This window comes from Cydia pomonella, chromosome 25 (assembly GCF_033807575.1).
Source record: "Cydia pomonella isolate Wapato2018A chromosome 25, ilCydPomo1, whole genome shotgun sequence".
Taxonomy (NCBI): Eukaryota; Metazoa; Arthropoda; class Insecta; order Lepidoptera; family Tortricidae; genus Cydia; species Cydia pomonella.
Window position 1 is genome coordinate 7,035,908 of NC_084727.1, and position 21,320 is coordinate 7,057,227.

Below are 21,320 nucleotides of genomic sequence, written 5' to 3' on the forward strand. Positions count from 1 at the left end.
AGCAACACCGAAAGTTTAACAATAAATGAGTCATTTCGAGTTTATTTATTTATTCTTTAAATTAATTATCACTAACAGACAGACCATACATGCTAATTGTACATTAACAGCAGAATTATAGTTTTACCGTTCAAATGTTTGCCATAGTTTCAATTATTTAAGGGTCAATTTAAAACTGTCAAAAATAAATTCTTCCGTGACCTCGACAGTAAGAGTTTTAAAATATAGCCCGAAGATCAGCGAATTAAATAATAGTTATTTTTTTTATAAAAGGGTATGGTTGTTGTTTAACTGCTCGTGCTAATATTGGTACCCGAGCAAGTGGAATCTTGAGCGTTGCAAGGGTTTCAAGGCACGAGGGTTAACCAAATGTTGCCACCGAGTGGAACACATTTTTTTCACCACACCAACGCGCGAAAACTACCAACTGTAAAACGTCAAATAAAATCCGAATTAACGTTATTAAATATTTATAATTTAAAAATGAATTCTACCTTATGGAAACAAGAATTCAAAAAAGGCGTCAAATTACCACTCTTGTAGATAAAATTCAACTTTCTCATCTGTTATTAAACAATCAAAAGAGCCTTTACCAGTTGGTGTGGTGAAAAAAAAAAATGTTAGTATCCTCTCCCCACGTAACCCCAGTAACATGAGCACAGTTTTTACTGTTTTTATCGATGAGGTTACTGCTATTTGATCCGAGATAGTTCGAGTAATGCCCTCATATAACTCGCAAGTCTCGCAAGGCGTACATGTCTGTGGAATTATAATTAATTATAATTAGTTGTGTCTTATGATAGATCGGATTTTATTGAGGATTGTTGGCGCTGTTAGAACGGTGAGTATTCTTAAATGTTAGTTTATTTTTATGATATTGTTTTATACTAAAATTATATGGGTATGGTATTCAGGGTAATGATTTAGAATAGAAATAAAATGAAAATTAGACATGTTTTCGTGATATTATTCGTTTTCCTGGTCACCTTACAAAGTATTCTAGTTTCCGTGCGACTGTTTTCATGACAGTAAAAACGTGTAACATTTCAATACTCGTATAGGTAAAAAACTTAAGTAAGTCACCTGTTGTATGTAGTTGTGACGTGTTCGAATAGACATTTGTTTTGTTAGTGGGTGTCTTTTAAAGATGTATTGTCTATTCGAACACGTCACAACACTCACAACTACATACGACAGGTGAGTTACTTAAGTTTTTTACCTAAGTATATGTACACGGTGTTTTACGACGAACCCGACTAATATGTCCTATAAACTTTTCTGGAATTGAAAACCACATATTTTTATTGTTTACTTCGTGCTAAACGTTTTTTTGATGGCAATGTTGCTACTATGGAACGTAGTCTAAATAGAGTCAGACCATGATAAGATTGCACTAACACAAAAGAGCGCGCGCTACTGGTAGCGGAGAGGAAGATCTACCGAAAAATCCTAGGACCCACACATGGAGAGGATGGAACCTGGAGACTCCGCAGGAACCAGGAGATTGAAGATCTGTTATCCGAGCCGAACATCATTGGAGAAACGAAAGCCGCCAGACTCCGCTGGCTCGGGCACGTAGTCCGGATGGGTGAGGATCGTGCAGTCTAGAGGGCGTACTCTGGAGTTCCAAATGACCGAAGACCGTCTGGACGCCCTAGGTACCGCTTGAGAGATGAAGTGCAAAAAGACCTGAGCGAACTCGGTACCGTCGACTGAACGGCTTTGGACAGTGTAACCTCCCCTACCTACACCCCAATCTACCCCATCTATTAAACCCCGGACCTAATAAAATAAGGAACCTAATCGTTATCAATCCCACCTTTAAAATTACCCCTAAAATTTACCCCAACAATAATTTTACCTTAACAATTATTTGGCCAAGTGATCGTCTAGATAAAGGTAGGACCCCTCGAAATGAACCGCGGTACCCTAAATTCTTTAATGAGTAACAACTAAATTTTGGACTCTGATTCTACCTGATTAAGTATTACCTAGACGTTAAGACTCGGAAATTTACTATACTAAATAATTTATTATGTTGAGAGGAATTAATCGATAGGATATTATGTTAAAATTCAACCTTCAGCAAAATACCATAAGATTAAGTTATTCCAAACCATTTCTATATTAAATATGACACCTTATAAGTAGAATGAAAATATATAACAATCGACAAGGTATGAGCAGTGTCGCGATAAAGGATATGGGCTCCGCCCCACGCGCAAGGTCGTAGACGACGGGTGTAGCCTTAAGTTACAGAAACTATCAATGATTTTTGATGTAATGTAAGATATATTTTTAATAATTAATTAGAAAGATATTTAGTTATTGCAGCATATATGACTATATAAATATAAAAATATTTTTGGTAAAATCCTGCTACTCCTATTAAGTCTTCGGGGTAACATTGAAGCAGCACTCCCGGGCTAAGCCCATTTACACACTTATATTAAGATTAAAATATTATTACCTATCAATCCTATCATCTTCTAAACGAGGTGTGAACGGATCACGCGTGCTGCCTCTAATGCTAGATGCAGGTCTGAAGACTCTTACTCCGATTAGCAATATCAATCGGGCCACCTACTATCTTATTAGCCAGACGGGCTATGACCAACGCTTCGCAACCCTATACAAACCTAGGGGCTGACGAAGAGAAGCGATAAGTATTCGTCAGACACCAATTACTTATCTTTTATATCCAAAAGCTAAGGCTACTAAGCCATTACCCAGTCCCCATAGCTAAAAGTAGGCTGAATTTCTAGGCCTTTCAAATGTATAAACGAAGTACAAGTTTAACTCATTACTGTACTTTATGAGATCGAACTATCAAGGTGAGTATTATTCCACTCAAAGATTCCAATGGACTGCGCTCGCCTGCCAAAGGGTCTCTAAAACAAACCATTCTTTTATCCCAGAATAGTCTGTGTTCCTAAACCCAACTTGATATGTAAGGATTGAATATATAAATACCTTAGGACCTGATCGAATACTCAGTACTTCGTCTCTACACCAAAAACCCAGAAATGAAAATAAATAGATATAAGATGTTACAGATAACCCTCAACTTTCCACTCAGAGTAACAGTCTGGAAGATTTAGGTAATTAAAACCCATTACCAGTATTTCACTAATATTATCATTAGTACACGTTATAAAATCATAGCTTCACGTCATTAGAACCTTTTGAAAGATATATATATACCAACCAATCAAATTTCTAGATCAAACCTAAGAGAGACCCTATAACAGTGTGTGTGACTCTACCCTATTCCTACCCTTAGACCCTAATCTAGTATGTCCAGAACACAGATCGTACTTACCATTGATCTAGTGATTTGGAACATACACAAGTGTATCCCTAAGTCTAAGCTGTAAGCATTCGGCCGACAAAACCGAGGTATAGCAAACCCTAGTGTCTGTGTGATTGGCCCCCTCCTCATCGCCACGTGGGCACGGTGGATGAGAATAGACCGCCCTAGCATGTCTATAAGTAATCAGCACACTAGCACACACACCCGTACCAGTCACATGGGATACCCTGCCATGACTAAAACTTTATCTGTGATTGTTACCAATCATGACAGAAGCTCTCCCGTGACCAGCACTAGCATGAGCCAGAGCACCGAAATATATAAATATATTTAATACGAGACCTAGCCTCAATTACTGCAGACTTCAGTGAGCAGAGATTACTCTCAATGGCACGCACGTGATGCCCTCACATTCATCTAACAGCTGGACCTTGAGACTAAGGAGAGTATGCTCGCCTCTTATGTTGGTAAAGAAGAGACGCCAAGTCCTCTCAACTTGGAGCAAAAGACTTCTAAACAGCTGCAATTTGACACCGTTAGGGAGCAGCTGATTAGATGGACAAACTGTTAGTCCAAACAGTGATCTGGCTTTATAAAATAACAAACTAACCTCATAGAAAGGTAATAAAATAACAAAATTAGATATTTCTAACAAAAACTCACAATATAGTAACACAGATAAGGAAGTAAAGAATCTCCACCATAGCCTAAGCTTAGCATTACGACAACATTGTCTCCGCAATGCCAAACATAGACACAAATTACAAGTTTAAATTTACCAGGATAATTCCCAGCAAACACAAACAAATAGAAGGAATAGTAGAGAAACTTTACTTACCCAAAGCCAGAGATACCGCCAGTCCGATGGTTAAAGAATGAATGCCCATCCTCCGTACTTTACGGCCCTTTTATATACTTTAGTAGCGACATAACAGCGACATAACGGCGACATAACGGCGACTAGCGACATAATAGCGACATATTGGCGACTAGCGACATAATAGCGACATATCGGCGACATAATAGCGACATAACGGCGACATAATAGCGACATAACGGCGACATAATAGCGACATAACAGCGACATAACGGCGACATAGTAGCGACATAACGGCGACATAACGGCGACATAGTAGCGACATAACGGCGACATAATAGCGACATAACGGCGACTTAGTAGCGACATAACGGCGACATAATAGCGACATAACGGCGACTTAGTGGCGACATAACGGCGACATAGTAGCGACATAACGGCGACATAACGGCGACATAGTAGCGACATAACGGCGACATAATTGCGACATAATAGCGACATAACGGCGACTTAGTAGCGACATAACGGCGACTTAGTAGCGACATAATGGCGACATAACGGCGACATAACGGCGACATAGTAGCGACATAACAGCGACATAACGGCGACATAGTAGCGACATAATGGCGACATAACGGCGACATAGTAGCGACATAACGGCGACATAACGGCGACATAACGGCGACATAATAGCGACATAATAGCGACATAACGGCGACTTAGTAGCGACATAATGGCGACATAACGGCGACATAACGGCGACATAGTAGCGACATAACGGCGACATAGTAGCGACACAATGGCGACATAATGGCGACATAACGGCGACATAATAGCGACTTTTACGCACACAACGACAGTATTCGCTTAGTAGTCAGTTTAAGTAGACCAAAAAAATGATAAAATGAAACGTTTCAAAACCTATCAAGCATGAATATGCCAACATTATTATTTAACTTCAGGTATTATAGTTTTGTTTTCTGAAAATAACGTCTGTATTGTAATATTTTACGTTTATTATTAAGTTAGTAACTCAATGTTCTTTATTACACCAATAATTATGCATTTATTCTAGGTTAACTTCAATTGATTATTATCATTCTTCGCAGCATTCTAAAATAAATAAAAAATGAAAATTCACTGAGTGTTATGTATTTAATCGAAATCACAAGTGGTAAAATACGGAAACGTGTCCTTCAAGTTGTAATTGTTAGAATACGGAGTGAAATCATGACTGAAAGATGCAAACGAAGAGTACTGTAGTTTTTCATTATTTTCTATGTGTTTTAATATAAAACCAAGGCCAATATTACGAAATAGGCATATGGCTAGTCACATCCGCCCCCAAATTTAAGGTTTTTATGAATTACTACAGGAATTTATAAAAAACTTCAATTTCCTCTAGATTTAGTCGGAAAATTTCCCCCCCTTTTTTAAACGTGTAGTGTGTATTCCAATACTAAGTGACTGTTACCGACTCAGCGTTGAAATCAGTTCATCAGAACTTCGTCAATGATCCAAGACAACTTTTTCCCCAGAAACCTCGCTCCGCCAGAGATACCAGATTGTGAGTCCGATAGGTCCTATTAACCCGTTCTTGCCAGCTCACCCCGGTCTCGGCGAGATCTTTTTCTCTGTGGACCGTACACTTCCGTAGAAGAGCATCTAATGAGACAGCAAAAACTCCCCATGCAAAACGAAGAAACCTTTAATTTTTATAAGTACGAAGCTTTCAAGTTCCATTGCCAAAATTCGAACCAAATTTCACTGCCTTATCACTGTCAGCCACGTATTCTTGGCGCGTGTCTCATACTTAAATAAGATACACCGACCTTTAAGTTTGTTTGGGTGTTTTTTTTTTTTTTTTAAACAAACTTAAGATTGACATTAGTTGACACTAGAGAGTACCTCAACATGGTATAGTAAAATTATTTTTGTCTAAACTAAAGAATCAATTTTTTTTTCTAATTATTAAACCTTAGACCTTATACCAATAAAACAACCTTATAATTATGTTTAATTAATTCTTGAGAAGAGCCTCGTCTGTTCTAGACGCTCACGGCCCATAAAATATGTCGAATGTCGGATATATCCCATCCAAGATGAGTGTGTAGATTTCGTAAGTGTCTTCATACCTTGTAGAGTACTAACTAGAAAAATCTACCCTTTTAAATGGGTCTAATCCAAAGGATTTTAACCTACTGATAAGACTTTTCCAGTTAGTTGTGTTTCCCCTTCCCCCCCTTTTTGTTCCCCTGCAAACACCGACAAATCTAGTTTGATTACACTCCAGCCGTTGTCTATCTGTATCAATCCATTTTTTCCAAAAAAGGTACATCCGTCTACTACACGTCCATCATCTGATATTCATACATCTCATTCATAAAACCTCACATATTCATAATTATAAGCACTCATTGCACATATCCATTCCTCCTCAGTTACGCATTCGTACGATTTTTACAGACAGCCAAGACTCTTGAGATGCAATCAAAAATAAAAAATCAAACAAAATTTACTATTGTACTTTCAATTGAAAGAAATAAAAAAATCTCATTATGTCCTAGCCCCATACTAGCCCAATACCCCTTTTTATTTATTTAATATTTACTACTTGAATACATATATATATTTTTAATAAATATTTAATTCAACTGACACACGGAGAGAAAACCCAAAAAAAATTTTTTTATGATAACGCTCAGCAACTAATCTCCATGTCCTTTACTCACTAATACCGTTCAACAATGCAGTGTTGTTTACCCATTATACAGTAGACCATCGCACCGTGGATATATACAATCAGCTGACAAAAAAAAAAAGTATCCCACCCTGTATAGAAGTTTGCATGTTAGAATCCTAAGCAAATATGGCAGAATTGAGAATAGAAATCAACATATTTGCCTACTTCCATGAGAGCATTTGAAAAGAATAGAAAGCTTGAGTGTGCGAAATAACGACCTCATGTAGCCTCGACCCTCAGCCGAAGAGTCGAGAAAGAAAACAAGTGAATAGTACTGCTTACAAATAATGCAAAAGTAATCCCGAAATGCGCCTAATTGTAATGTCTAACTATTGCCCTACAAAAAGAGCCTAAAACCACGCTCTATTATGCAACATTTATATATCAGCTAAATGTCATACAATTTTGTTTTCATTAACTTGATACTGGGAAAATTGTCACATTGGGCAAAAGCCTCTCATCTACAAAACTTGGCCTAAATTAGAATGCTATTGCAATAAAAACTTTAAATTGACTCTTGATGTACTCTACCTGTATGTGGTTAGGCCATCTCCCAAGCAGAACATGTCAAAATATGCTCAAGAGTGAATCACAAAAAAAATTTAAAACCAACGTTGTACAATCCGTGTCATAAAATGTATCAGAAATTAGATTTTTTTTTTTCCCTGTACAATTCCGAACATTTCTCAAATAGCATTTTAGATGATGATGATGATAAATAATAAATAAAAAATATTTGATAATATATTCTGCAACAAACATTTAAATAATGACTTGAATTTAAAACGTTTTACCGCACAATGCATTTTACAAAAGTTATTGACATATCACATTTTTATCACACCAAATATACCTATACATATGTAATTATTACATCCAAATTACAGCAATTATATTAAACAAGATTCGAAACAACAATGTGCTTTACACAAAAATATCCGCTTAATTCTTCCTCTTACTTTAGGTATTTCTTATTAAAATTCAAAATAAATAAATATCATATAAAAATAAAAGGTTTTTTAGTAATAAAAATATGGAAAAATTTAGACTAGGGCTAAAAAACATACAATGGCACGACATAATCTCCTGTAACGATGTAAATATAAACTACAACAACTTTCATAATAAACTCCAAGAAAATTTAAATAAATACATGCCTATACAACGAATAATGTGTAAACATAATAAACGATCTTGGTTAACACCTGGAATCAAAAAAGCCTGCAAAAATAAAAGGTTCCTTAAAATATTGACTAATTACACTAACAATAAGGAATTAACCACGTATTATAAAAAATATCAAAATATCTTAAAAAAATGCGTTAGTGCTTCAAAAAAAATATATTACACGAGTGAAATGAAAAGGTCAAAAAACAAGACCAAAACAATGTGGAATATAATTAAAAATACAACACAACAAAAAATACCAATAAACAAAAACATATCACTAAAAATCGGAAATCGTGTTGTAGAATCGCCCCAATGTATTGCAGATATGTTCAATGAGTATTTTGTATCGGTCGGTGAGTCACCGCAGGCCAGTCGCGCCGGAGTACCTGCGCGCGCGCCACCGGTTGGCCGCTCGGTGCTCACCCCTATCGCAAACTCGATCTATATAGGTCAAGTTACCGAGCGCGAGATAAACTACGTCATTCGTCATCTAAAAAATAAATTAAGCTGCGGTTTCGATGAAATCCCACCAAAACTTATTAAATACTGTAATAAGGAACTTACGGAGCCTTTGAGACTTTTAATAAATCAATCTTTTAACGACGGAGTGTTTCCAGATTTACTAAAAGTATCAATAATCGTACCAATTCTTAAGCCGGGTGGTGATAAAACGAATCTTAACCAATATAGGCCTATCGCTCTTTTACCGTCTATTTCCAAAATATTTGAAAAGTTAATGTCAAACCGTGTATACAAATTTTTTGAGAAATATAATATTCTAGATAATAACCAATATGGATTCAGATGTAACCGATCCACCAGCCTTGCTGTCTATAATTATATACAAGATGCCTTAAATTACATAAATAATAAACAGTACGGCGTCGGATTGTTATTAGACATGACCAAAGCCTATGATCGCGTGTCCCACCAGATTTTACTTAGCAAACTATATGGCATGGGGATCCGCGGAAACGCACATGAATGGTTCAAATCTTACCTTCATAACCGTAGGCAATGCGTACAATTAGATCACTTAGACAATAGTACAGGAGAAACGTGTAAAATCACTTCACAAACACGGCACACGACTTGTTCAATACCGCAGGGAAGTGTTACAGGATGCCTTCTGTTTATAGCATACATAAATGACTTGCCAAAAATTTTGAATACATCATGCGTTATGTTTGCTGATGACGTCTCAATATTACTAAACTGTACAAATAGTGTAGAATGCAATACTCGCCTTCTGGAGACTCTCGACAAAGTTACTGGCTGGCTCCACGAACATAACCTCGATATAAACTTCAGTAAAACGAAAATAATACAATTTAAACCAAATCAAAAAAATCCGCTGCAAATAAGTTTACAAATTGACAATAATAATACCATCGAAGAAGTAAATGAGTGCAAACTATTGGGTATAACACTAGACTCGAGTATTAATTGGAAATCACACATACAGGATATAAAATCCAAACTGGCTAGGTTCATCTACGCATTAAGCATCTTAAAGATTAATACGAATATTGAAACCGCTAAATCCGCATATTTCGCATATGCGTACGCATGGCTACGGTATGGTGTTATTCTGTGGGGAGAAAGCACCGATGTACATCAACTGTTCGTTATGCAGAAAAAATGCATTCGTATCCTAACCAATACGTGCGTGCCAAACAGCTGTCGCTCATATTTCAAACAACTGAAAATACTAACACTACCCTCCATTTATATAATGGAGGCGGCACTATTTGTAAAAAGTCACCTTCAGTTGTTTGAGATAAAAAAACTGTTAAGACCAATTCGCAAACGTGTCGGTCCCCAACTATTATTGCCACCCTCCAAACTAGCTATGGTAAGAAACGGCCCTTACTGTCGATGTGTGCGCATTATGAATAAAGTGCTTGGTTTCCTAAATCTAGAAATTAGTGATAGGTTATTTAAGAAACGGTTAAAGGAAATATTAATAGAAAAATGTTATTATTCAATGGATGAATTTTTTGATGATAATAGTCTGGAGTGTGAAAATGATTGTTTATGAATTTTATGATATTATTGATTAATTATTGTTATTTTTTTTATTTTCGTATGACTGATGATTAACAATGATTTTGTAAATATGCTTCTGCGTGAATTATTTATATTTTAATACTTATAAACTTGCTTTGACATTTAATTATTTATTTCTAGAAATTAATGTAAATTATAATTTTAAGTCCTAAATTGTACACCCTAGCAGGGTATCATGTACCTACTTGACTATATTTAAGACCAAAATGTAAATAATGGCAAGAATACAAAAGTTCCATGTATAAATTGTTTAATAGCAAAGGAAAAGAATTTTATAACAATAATATTTTTTTTTCAAGACTCACAGTATCTCTTCTGGACTAACGCAAGTTGCTTACGATTTCATACATTAATTTTCTTCATCTACCATGATGCTCAGTAGACCTCAGGACAGTTGCAACAGGAAGGCCTTTGTTCGTTGCTACTTGATTATACTAGCATCTTGTAAACAGATGATGGTGTCTTATCTCCTCTTCTAACTTGTCCGGCACAAATATCTTGACGAGTTGCTCCGGTATTACAATTTTCACAAAGCACTTGAAAACACTTTAACACTATTAAATATTACACATTTTGACACAAACACATGTTAACTCACTCAATTAGAAGTCAGCTTTTACTTCATTTGAAACGATTTTACACTTTTACTCGCACTAAAACACACACTCCGTTTGACTCAATAAAACAAAATCTAATTCATACTATTAAATACATAGGGTTCCTAATATACTAGACATAATTTTGCTCCGGTTTGTTATTCACTTATTCACTCATCGGGATTCAAACTTTGATCTGAAATGTTTATGCCCTATACTTTAGTCTACCTTCGAGACTGGTATGCTATGAGAGCGTTAAAAAACCAGACAAATTTAACAATGCGTTTGTGGGAACATACATACATAGAGATGTGTACAACAAATGGCATGTTTTGTCGAAAAACAATGACGTTGTTCTGATAAGAACAGTTTATTGATTGATCAACGGATACTGCGATTAAGTAGAGAAACAGTGACATTTGCAGATTTGTGTTTGCTACTGGAAGGAGCAGTTTATGCATTACCCTGAGAAATGCAGTTACACATAATGGCTAACTATAAGGTTATTATTTATTATGTGAATACCAAAACAATATTAATACCTACGTAAAATAAATCATGCTGATTTTTTTTTGGAAACGCGCTATAAATCGAAATTCTTGTAGATAGAGAATTAAAAATCCGGAATGTACAATGGATTTGAGTTTGTAAAGTAGGAGATTTTAGAAATTACATCATATACTAACATAACCTATAAATATTCCGGCTTGTCAAACTGTGTACTCACGTTCAATGCACATTTCTTGTAAATTAAGCTATTTTTCATCACTATCACACCTCGCTAATGTACAATATAATAACTGTTTCAATATAAATTTACTGCATGAATTAATTTTTCGCGAACGAAACCACAGCATTTTTGTACTTTGTTTATTCATCCGCCTTACGTTTCTTGTGATTGCAAAATGAAAATGATGATTACTAGTGTTCATAAACTTATTTTTCATATAATTTGGACCAAATATCACTTTAATTTCTTTCAAAACCGATAATTACTCCGTAAGATCGCTCTTTATTTATTTTCCAAAACGTCAAACTAAATTGTCAAAGCAAAGCTAAAAGTGAAGAATATTGATCTATGATCTATTTCAAAACTATTTAGGACATTCGTAGTCTGTTAACCCTTTCTGTCATTAGAAAAGGTGGTAAATTTAAAAAATGTACGTGAAAGGGAACTTCGCGCGTTCTTTCCTTGACACAGCGAATCGCCAGCGTATATTTTATAAACTAGAAACTTCATCTTAACTCCATCTAGTGCCGAGCAGCGACACCATTGCTGTCAGTGCTACTATTTACCGTTAGATGGCGTCGTAATGATAATTTAGAAAATTCCATTTTACGACCCGAAACACTACGACTATATGTTTATAATTATATATTACATAATAAGAAGAGTGAAATTTATTAAAGAGAGAAATCTATTTCCTATAATCCTTAAATTACTTTGCTTTTCGGAAATTTATAGATCGTCTAAGTACCCCTACTCGTCCCTAGATGGTTCCACTAACGCTAGTTTGGCATAGTATTTTATTTTCTGTCCAATGTTTTATCCGCATTTATTTATGTTTAAAGATATATAATTTGCAATATACTTATTAATTACTTTTAATGTTAAATGAAATCGATCGTGTAAACATGCCTTTTTTTGTCATAGACAATATCTTTTCTAAGGTTCCATCCATGTGCGTGCGCTCGTATAATGCAACAAAATTGAAAATACCTCCTACGAACCCTAACAACATGCATAACGCAGCCTACGCGATTTAGTCGGCTTGTCGCTGAACTTGTTAAGGTTCCCCATAGATGGCGTGACTAACTAGAATCAAAATAATTTAATAGAAAGCAAAAAAATTAGTTTTGAGGTCTTAAATATATATATTTTATATTAATTTGAATAATAAAGACACATTTAACAAATTAGTCAATTAAAATAATTGATTCAATCACGTCACGTCACACCATATCATTCTAGACTGTGTCAAATCTTACAAAGAAATTTTGCCTCTGGCAGCTCTAGGCTCTGTCACTTTATTTACTTCCGTTCTTTTAGATTCGTATTAGTAGTTTTTTTATACAGCATTCATTTTCCTTGCCTGAAATTTGTTATTAAATCCCAAAATTATTAATTAAAGTCAAAAATACCAAAGTTACCTCAACTACCAGTGTCACAGTGTTTCAACACCTTAATAAGCAGACAAGTGACAAACATCCAACCACCATATTGTAATCATCAAGTTGCATAGAGAAAGTTGACAAATAATAATTACCTTTACCATGACAGAAGTTTAAACTGAACTGGAAAAGATCGTCCCCGAGTCGAGTGCGCCTTTTATGATTCTCTTAATATCCTACCCATTGCATATCGCAAGAACTTTACAAGACAAACGAAATAGAATTTCGGATTCAAACACGATCATGTTCTTCACTTTCGTCAAAAATGTATAAATCTTCAATGAATCTAGTGCCGTAAGATGACCTATTACCTAATGTTTAAACTATCTAGAACCAGGGATGTTTAATTAATGTGCCTAGCTACTGACAGTGCGAGTGAAATAAAATATGGAAACTGTTCCTACAAGCAAGGTAAGATTATGTTCGTTTTCCTGCTTTAGAAAAGTCAAGGCTATTGAGATCTTGTTAAATATACTTAAACGTTAGCAATCAGAAAATAATTAGCCACAAATTGACCTATCTAGCATTAAATCTAATTTTCTAATTGATCCTGTCCATCATAACCTAACAAAGATTTCCCAAATTTTTTTATTATCCTACTTAAAAAGCTTACGTCTAATGCAGTGTCAGGCCTAGTGTATTGTCTCCTTATTTTTATGGTTCAGTTCATTTATTTTCAAATAAAATTGAATGGGATCAAAGCGCTGACAAGATGACATTTCTAACTTTGTTTTATCCTGCCTATTTAATGTTATTTTGAACCTTCACTACTCATTTCTTATTGCAATAAGACTTACAAGCGATGTGTATCTTTTCAGCAGGCTGACAACTATTGAATGTGGTGTGGACAAGTCATTACTGAAGAAAAATATGTTGAAATTACACTGTGAGACTCCGTTTACTGATTTTGATGAATCTTTCCTGAGCTTTAAGAGTAAGTATAACACCTCTGTTACTGGGCAGTTATTTTTATGCTTGTCCATACTATACTTGAAATTTGGAAACTGTTATCGTTCTATAAGATGATATGGGTGATTTTTTTTTATTGAATATGAGCTTTCCGAACTTGGTAATGCAATATGTTATGAAAATGAAAATTATGTGATCACGCCAGCTAAATATAAACAGGATTTCTTGCGCTACTGAAGATCTGTTAGTGAATTGGTATTTTCCTTTCTAAAAAGAACCCGGCAGTTATCCGATTATTCAAAAAAGTGAACCTAAACTTGAACCTGTCATAAATATTCCTCTTCTTGCAATTAACCTTACAATATATGTTTAATCTTTCAGCAAACAAAGTCAACTCTGATGGCTGCCTATATATATACCTATACCTAGCGATCTTGTGATATTTATGCGGAGTGGAGCAAACTTCCATTTGCTGTTTTCATGGGCTTTTCCGAGTCTCTCGGTAATCTCCAAGTAAGTATAACAACTATGTCACTAGACAGCATAAGTTTTAGTCTTAATCCTACTTAGAACCATAAATCTTAGGAAAACCTTTCTCGCTTTCAAATTTTTTTGAATTCTTTTATTTCTTTATTTATTAAATGTTAGGACCTTTCTAGTTTAAAATAAACTCTTATAACAATTTCAAGCTAATTTTAACTAAATAATTCCTATTATAGTGCTATTTGGGACATTGTCCGAGCCACACAGCGAGTCTATCATCCACCTGACCTCAATCTTTCTCCTGCTGACTGCTTCTATTTATGAAAGGTACTTTATTTTATTGTAGTTAATTGTATTAAATATGAACTCATATCATAAATGACACCTTTATTTGAAAAACTTAAAAATGAGTCAAATCATTCCCGGAGGAATGAACAAAAGATGAAAAATGTTCTTAGCCTATCTTATTCTAATCCTGTTGGCTCATTTAATTTACTTTGGCATATTTATGACCTAACTGATGGAAATATGTCCTGCAAGGCAAAGGTTCTCAAACTTTTCTGTATTATTATTTTCAAAAAAAATTCGTACCACTATTTTTACATTATGAATACTAATATTTCCATATAATGTGTTTATGTATTCTTTCATTATGAATTGAAAACAATAACGCGCCCCCGCGAATGGATGTCTTAAGAAAATTGTTGATATATTGCCCAATTAAAACTGACCTTTAAGAAATCAAAAGTTACCTATTTAACTGAATTCTTGTAATGCTTGCCTATTTCATTTCAGATTATGAAGAAGCAGACCACTCCAGACTCCTGTTCAATGACTTTATTTCACGACTTTTGCTGCAACAATGGCTGCTGTCTTCTGACACTTGAAAGCTCCCGTTCAACGGCTCTAGTACAAGAAAACTGCTCCTACATCAGCAGTGGTCTACATTGAATACTACTTATAGGGAAAATTTCACTCAAGATCTTCCTTTATATTAGGTGCTTAGTATGCTACCTTAACCAATTTTGTACTATAATTCAACCGTAATCGGAATACGATAAAAAGTACCGTCAGTAGATCAGTACTGTAATCCTAAGTCAACCTACGTCTAGTACTACAAATAAGTATGCTTTTGTATGTGTGTCGTTAGTCAGGGCAACAACACGTTACAAATCTCAGTCGATTTTTGAAAGATAAAGCACTCATAGAGACTAGTAAATAATAGCAATGACTGTAGATGGTAACTATGCACATATTTCAGTGCTATTTTTAATAAATACAGCGGGAGTTCTGAAGAATACCTATGTAGCTAAATTCTCTTACATATGTGTATGTTCTACTAATCCACTAATAATGCCTTTATGACGTACTATGACTGTTTACTTTCCTAGACTAAATGTCCTAACATGTGTGTTAAATATCTCTGTTTGTCAGATGAACTCAAGCAGATCCTAGTTCATACATACATACATGATTATCCTACAATAACAAATGTATGATTTTTATATACAACAATCAAACCAAACATAGTCCAAACATATGTAGTTGTCATTTAGATCTACGCTTAGGCGATTAATTGTACCTAACAGAATTAACTGTTTGTTGCTACTACTCTATGAATGACAAAACTTTTCTTAAGCGGCAGAAAATGTATGAACTTTACTATCCATTCCATAGCCTAGTGAGAGATGTTTTATCTGTAACATAGATCGAACTCTTATACTATCACACACGAGTAGCTATTTATATGATATAGAAAGCAAAAAGGCAAACGAGTCGCCCGATGGTGAGGGGTTGTAAATGCGTTCCGGCATTTAAGATAGAAAAGTAAGAAAGATGCGGAATACGCCCCCTGTTCCTTAGTATTTCAAGAAAATCTACGTGAAATGGAACTATTTCACGCCCCCAAGATTTTTTTACTAAAGCATAAGTTCTAACGTAGCTGTCTCTTATCTAAGCTATACCTAACTACATACTAGATTGACTTAGGTAATATTTTCTTATATCTAGACTATTGGCAACAGCCTCCTAGCCCACTAAGTAACGACCATGCCCATGAATGCTGTCTGGCAAAAGCAGCCACTTGCGCGTCTACCACGCATAAGCGCTGCGGGTCTACCACGAATATGCGTTCCCTAAGTCATGGATATTATCCATTTATCTAGGTTCTAAGTATATACTTATCCATAGAAGTATGCACTACGCTGCCTAGCACCCACAGCACAAACTTTGCCTACTCTAAGACTAGGTCGATACGAGTATATGAAAGACTGACTTGAAGATATTTATTTATTTATTTCATTATTGTTATTGGTCCCTGCTATAAATATAATTTCTTAACAAATCTATGACGCGAGAGAAACAAATATAATTATTTTCGCTTAAGGTAATCGTTTTATGTATTAAAGTTATACTACATGGGTTTTAAATTTCTTTTTTCAGGTATCAAGGCGCAAGAAGGTGAATTTATAATTGATTATTATGTGATGACAATTCTTAGCTGAGGAATATGAAAAGAATCCCTAACAACAGCGAGAAAAGAACGAGTAAAGAAGATTGATAAACTTATTAATTAGACAATAACTCTAAGGATTTTTTTTTTGTACATAGTAACAGTTTCAGAAATAAACGTTAGGTTTCATGGCTTTTATTCAAAACACAATAAAAACAGAGTCCAAAATTCAGTGTACCCACTCCGCTCTCACGGCAACAAAATGTAGCCTGAATGGCTACTTTTACTTTCCTTTATTTTAGAAACCTTGGTATCCAAAATGTGCCCCAAAAGTGGCACACTTTAGATCCCTCGGTCACGGCACCAAAATGTAACCTCCCCTACCTACACCCCAATCTACCCCATCTATTAAACCCCGGACCTAATAAAATAAGGAACCTAATCGTTATCAATCCCACCTTTAAAATTACCCCTAAAATTTACCCCAACAATAATTTTACCTTAACAATTATTTGGCCAAGTGATCGTCTAGATAAAGGTAGGACCCCTCGAAATGAACCGCGGTACCCTAAATTCTTTAATGAGTAACAACTAAATTTTGGACTCTGATTCTACCTGATTAAGTATTACCTAGACGTTAAGACTCGGAAATTTACTATACTAAATAATTTATTATGTTGAGAGGAATTAATCGATAGGATATTATGTTAAAATTCAACCTTCAGCAAAATACCATAAGATTAAGTTATTCCAAACCATTTCTATATTAAATATGACACCTTATAAGTAGAATGAAAATATATAACAATCGACAAGGTATGAGCAGTGTCGCGATAAAGGATATGGGCTCCGCCCCACGCGCAAGGTCGTAGACGACGGGTGTAGCCTTAAGTTACAGAAACTATCAATGATTTTTGATGTAATGTAAGATATATTTTTAATAATTAATTAGAAAGATATTTAGTTATTGCAGCATATATGACTACCGTAAAATGCTGCAACTTTGCCATTTAAGCTCAATTTTGCCTATTTCATTTCAATTACGACCTCTCGAATTTGCATAGTTTTTTCTTGTTTTGTACCATTTGATAGTAATTTTCATTATTCTGGCAACACATATTTCATATTTTTACAATGGTAACTCCATTGTTGCTCCGCCAGTTACGTATCATAAGTCGGCGTGAGTGGCAACATTTTTTTAGTGTCTCGAAACTTTTGAATTTTTATCTACGAAAAAGGTGTTTTTTGAGAAGTGGTAACGTCCCGGGGTAAGTAAAGACTGTCTATTTCCCGTAAGTTTAATATTTTCAAGAAAAGGACATGATTTCAGCATAATAACGTACTAGGCAATATTGGGCAGTGTTTTGGAATCTTGAATGACACAATTTTGCCTGGGTCTAGGGCTGTCACTAGCTGAATTATATAAATGTACAGAAAAGAGTAAAAATAAGCTTGCCTAAACTGCTTAAATGAGTTTATTTATTACAAGCTTTTTATTAACTTGCAATGTTTGTTTATTTAAGTCAAATTTTGCAAGTCGATTTTCACCGACTTTCTGTGTGGGTACCTATGTAGATCTGCTGACAATGCAATAATAAACTAACGTTAACAAAAAAAACTTATGGGTATTAAAATGAAAATTATAAAAAAAAACTTATTGCAATCTGTTATTATATTTTTATTGTAGTTACTTGCAATTGTATATTTATTGTATTATAATTATGTTGTATGTTTACAATCAATTTTCAACCACTTATTAGCGACCAATTGAGATGTTTGACATACTTATGTAACTTGGGTGACAATGCAATGTTTATGGTACCATCGAGATGGTCTGATGATGGAGACCGAAAATAGCAACTTCTAAACTACACATAATAAACCCACTGTGTTTAGGCTCATTTGATTTGTCTTGCAGTTATCTTTCTTATCGAAATCTGGGTTGTCAGGTGTCAGGTCGATTACAATTGGAGTTCAAAGGTGATGGGTGATTAGAACTTTACAATGAAATAGAACTTTACACTATAATAATGCATTGAAAATTAGCAAAATAGTGTATCTGCAATGTACTTGTAATAAATAAATTAAAATAAGTTCAAATTATTAAATACTAAAAGAAAAAGAAATCAAACAACATTATATTACATTTGTTTGTTGATTATTTTGTAACTAACAATATAAATAGATTTTTTTAATAATAATATTTTTTTGGCACAACCCTACAGTTAACGATATTTTTGTATAGAAAGTTTGTGGAACCAGCTACAACTTTACCTATTGCATGTGAAAAAAAAAGTATTACGCTTATGGCCATAATTTGACTGTCAGGGACAAGCATAATGTCTCATGCACAAGAGTAAATATTATTGCAAATAGCAACACATTATTTATGGAGATATCCGTCTAGGCAAAGTTACGTCCTAGGCCTACAACTTTGCCTGCCACTTTGATTGCTTGTAAATCGGAAATACAGTATGATTAGGTAATGAGATTTGAGTCTTATCTGGTAAGGCATAGGGTATGTTTTCCGACTAATACTCATGAAACTCATAATTAAAAATAGGTTCACAGATATAAGAAAAAAACGTCAAAATCCAGGCAAAGTTGCAGCGTTTTACGGTATATAAATATAAAAATATTTTTGGTAAAATCCTGCTACTCCTATTAAGTCTTCGGGGTAACATTGAAGCAGCACTCCCGGGCTAAGCCCATTTACACACTTATATTAAGATTAAAATATTATTACCTATCAATCCTATCATCTTCTAAACGAGGTGTGAACGGATCACGCGTGCTGCCTCTAATGCTAGATGCAGGTCTGAAGACTCTTACTCCGATTAGCAATATCAATCGGGCCACCTACTATCTTATTAGCCAGACGGGCTATGACCAACGCTTCGCAACCCTATACAAACCTAGGGGCTGACGAAGAGAAGCGATAAGTATTCGTCAGACACCAATTACTTATCTTTTATATCCAAAAGCTAAGGCTACTAAGCCATTACCCAGTCCCCATAGCTAAAAGTAGGCTGAATTTCTAGGCCTTTCAAATGTATAAACGAAGTACAAGTTTAACTCATTACTGTACTTTATGAGATCGAACTATCAAGGTGAGTATTATTCCACTCAAAGATTCCAATGGACTGCGCTCGCCTGCCAAAGGGTCTCTAAAACAAACCATTCTTTTATCCCAGAATAGTCTGTGTTCCTAAACCCAACTTGATATGTAAGGATTGAATATATAAATACCTTAGGACCTGATCGAATACTCAGTACTTCGTCTCTACACCAAAAACCCAGAAATGAAAATAAATAGATATAAGATGTTACAGATAACCCTCAACTTTCCACTCAGAGTAACAGTCTGGAAGATTTAGGTAATTAAAACCCATTACCAGTATTTCACTAATATTATCATTAGTACACGTTATAAAATCATAGCTTCACGTCATTAGAACCTTTTGAAAGATATATATATACCAACCAATCAAATTTCTAGATCAAACCTAAGAGAGACCCTATAACAGTGTGTGTGACTCTACCCTATTCCTACCCTTAGACCCTAATCTAGTATGTCCAGAACACAGATCGTACTTACCATTGATCTAGTGATTTGGAACATACACAAGTGTATCCCTAAGTCTAAGCTGTAAGCATTCGGCCGACAAAACCGAGGTATAGCAAACCCTAGTGTCTGTGTGATTGGCCCCCTCCTCATCGCCACGTGGGCACGGTGGATGAGAATAGACCGCCCTAGCATGTCTATAAGTAATCAGCACACTAGCACACACACCCGTACCAGTCACATGGGATACCCTGCCATGACTAAAACTTTATCTGTGATTGTTACCAATCATGACAGAAGCTCTCCCGTGACCAGCACTAGCATGAGCCAGAGCACCGAAATATATAAATATATTTAATACGAGACCTAGCCTCAATTACTGCAGACTTCAGTGAGCAGAGATTACTCTCAATGGCACGCACGTGATGCCCTCACATTCATCTAACAGCTGGACCTTGAGACTAAGGAGAGTATGCTCGCCTCTTATGTTGGTAAAGAAGAGACGCCAAGTCCTCTCAACTTGGAGCAAAAGACTTCTAAACAGCTGCAATTTGACACCGTTAGGGAGCAGCTGATTAGATGGACAAACTGTTAGTCCAAACAGTGATCTGGCTTTATAAAATAACAAACTAACCTCATAGAAAGGTAATAAAATAACAAAATTAGATATTTCTAACAAAAACTCACAATATAGTAACACAGATAAGGAAGTAAAGAATCTCCACCATAGCCTAAGCTTAGCATTACGACAACATTGTCTCCGCAATGCCAAACATAGACACAAATTACAAGTTTAAATTTACCAGGATAATTCCCAGCAAACACAAACAAATAGAAGGAATAGTAGAGAAACTTTACTTACCCAAAGCCAGAGATACCGCCAGTCCGATGGTTAAAGAATGAATGCCCATCCTCCGTACTTTACGGCCCTTTTATATACTTTAGTAGCGACATAACGGCGACTAGCGACATAATAGCGACATATTGGCGACTAGCGACATAATAGCGACATATCGGCGACATAACGGCG

At 35.2% G+C, this 21,320-nt stretch overlaps 1 protein-coding gene and 1 long non-coding RNA gene across 5 annotated transcripts in view; both read left to right on the forward strand.

Moving 5' to 3' along the window:
• Window positions 1-695: 695 nt before the first annotated feature.
• LOC133531357 (GILT-like protein 1) overlaps window positions 696-21,320 on the forward strand; it is a 44,643-nt gene continuing 24,018 nt past the window's right edge. The window contains exon 1 of the mRNA XM_061869518.1: window positions 696-841. Within this exon, the coding sequence (XP_061725502.1) occupies window positions 797-841 (45 nt within the window). The 5' untranslated portion in view covers window positions 696-796. The remainder of the gene's footprint in view (window positions 842-21,320) is intronic.
• On the forward strand, window positions 12,608-16,918 carry LOC133531447 (uncharacterized). Of its 4 annotated transcripts, none has more exons than XR_009801536.1 (5): window positions 12,608-13,292; window positions 13,700-14,303; window positions 14,510-14,600; window positions 15,069-15,271; window positions 16,716-16,918. It is a non-coding gene; the product is annotated as an uncharacterized LOC133531447 (long non-coding RNA). The 4 variants fall into 4 exon arrangements; XR_009801537.1 differs by having other exon boundaries at window positions 12,614-13,815; window positions 14,172-14,303; XR_009801535.1 differs by having other exon boundaries at window positions 12,621-14,303.